The following is a 1341-nucleotide window of genomic DNA, read 5'->3' on the forward strand; positions in this document are numbered from 1 at the left end:
GGGAGCGGGCCCTGGGGCGCGGGTGGCCGGAGGGGGGCTGACTCCTGCTCTCGCCCTCAGTACGGACCACTGCTGTACCAGAGCTTCCAGGTCCCCCAGCAGAGGAGGGCTGCACATTCGTCCTTCTCCCCGGTGGTAAGTGAGCTGCCCCCCCCAGCCAACGCCCACGTCCGCGCCTGCTGCCGCCGGGGGCCCATGTCAGGGGAGGTGGCCGGGAGAAGCGAGCCAGCATGTCCCACAGCGTCCCATGTCCCGGGGGCTGGCTTCTGTGGTCTCCACAGGGCACTGCTGGGAGCACAGCCCTCTGCCCCCCACCCGCGACCCCCCGGGCAGCAGCGGCACACGCTCGGACCTGCCGCAGCCCCGGCTCCTCCCGCCTCCCTCCCTCTCCTCCGTGGGGCCCCAGTGCCAGGGACCCGCCGACAGCCCTTTGCTGCTGAGAACTGAGGTCACAGTGGGTTCTCAGGGTTCCCAGCACATGCTGTACCTCCCGAGGTGCAGAAACACTCGTCCTCTCAAAAGACGACCTTAAAGGTCCTTCAGCGTCCGCTCCGTGCCACATTTTGCACGGAAAGGCCGCTCTTCGTGCGGAGATGGCCGGCTGCTGCGTGGCTCGGTCGCGCATTTCAAGCGCGTGTGGCTTTGTCCCTCCAGCGCAGTGTCTCTGAGAACTCCCTGGTGGCGATGGACTTCTCTGGGCAAACAGGAAGAGTGATTGAGAACCCGGCGGAAGCCCAGAGCGCAGCCCTGGAGGAGGGGCACGCCTGGAGGGTGAGCCATGGCCAGCCCTCAGTGTCCCTGGCTGGTGACGCCCCCCCACGGGTGGCCTGCAGGAGAGCGGCTCTGAGGGTGTCAGCGAGGGCGAGTGTTGGGAGGGGAGGTGGCGTTGAGGTCTCCATGGGTAGGTGGGTGGCACTGCACCTGCCCCCTCCGCGAGCGCCTGGCCACACCCCACGGCCTCCGGTCCCCAGGGCGTCTGAGCGAGGCCCAGGAGAGGGGCAGGGCCTCTGGCCTCGTGGCCCGTGCAGACTTCCTGCTGAGTTGCTGGTGGTCTACAGAGAGCAAGCAGCCCCGGCCTCGGCCGGCCCATGAGGTGCCCACCACCTCGCTCTGTGGCCTCGAGTGGTCACTTTTCGAGGTTCCAGTCCCTAACCTCCAGGTGGCAGAGTGTCGCCCAGCTCCCACGCTTCCCTGAGGCTCGAAGACAATGCGTAAAGCCTGAGCCTGCAGCTCTGGCCCAGAGTGTACCCGGAACGTGGCTTCAGAGGGACTGGGAAAGCAGCCCCACCCCCCCACCCCCGACCTGGGGCCTCTGAGCCCAGAATTTTTAGACTGCGCCCC

The 1341-nt window shown here is 67.6% G+C and overlaps 1 protein-coding gene across 1 annotated transcript in view; it reads left to right on the forward strand.

The window, feature by feature from the left end:
- The window catches only part of LOC105303564 (growth factor receptor-bound protein 10), a 43551-nt gene that overhangs the window by 32629 nt on the left and 9581 nt on the right, over positions 1–1341 (forward strand). The window contains exons 10-11 of the mRNA XM_023521606.1: positions 61–135; positions 655–771. Of these exons, the coding sequence (XP_023377374.1) occupies positions 61–135; positions 655–771 (192 nt within the window). The remainder of the gene's footprint in view (positions 1–60; positions 136–654; positions 772–1341) is intronic.

This window comes from Pteropus vampyrus, unplaced genomic scaffold (assembly GCF_000151845.1).
Source record: "Pteropus vampyrus isolate Shadow unplaced genomic scaffold, Pvam_2.0 Scaffold308, whole genome shotgun sequence".
NCBI lineage: Eukaryota > Metazoa > Chordata > Mammalia > Chiroptera > Pteropodidae > Pteropus > Pteropus vampyrus.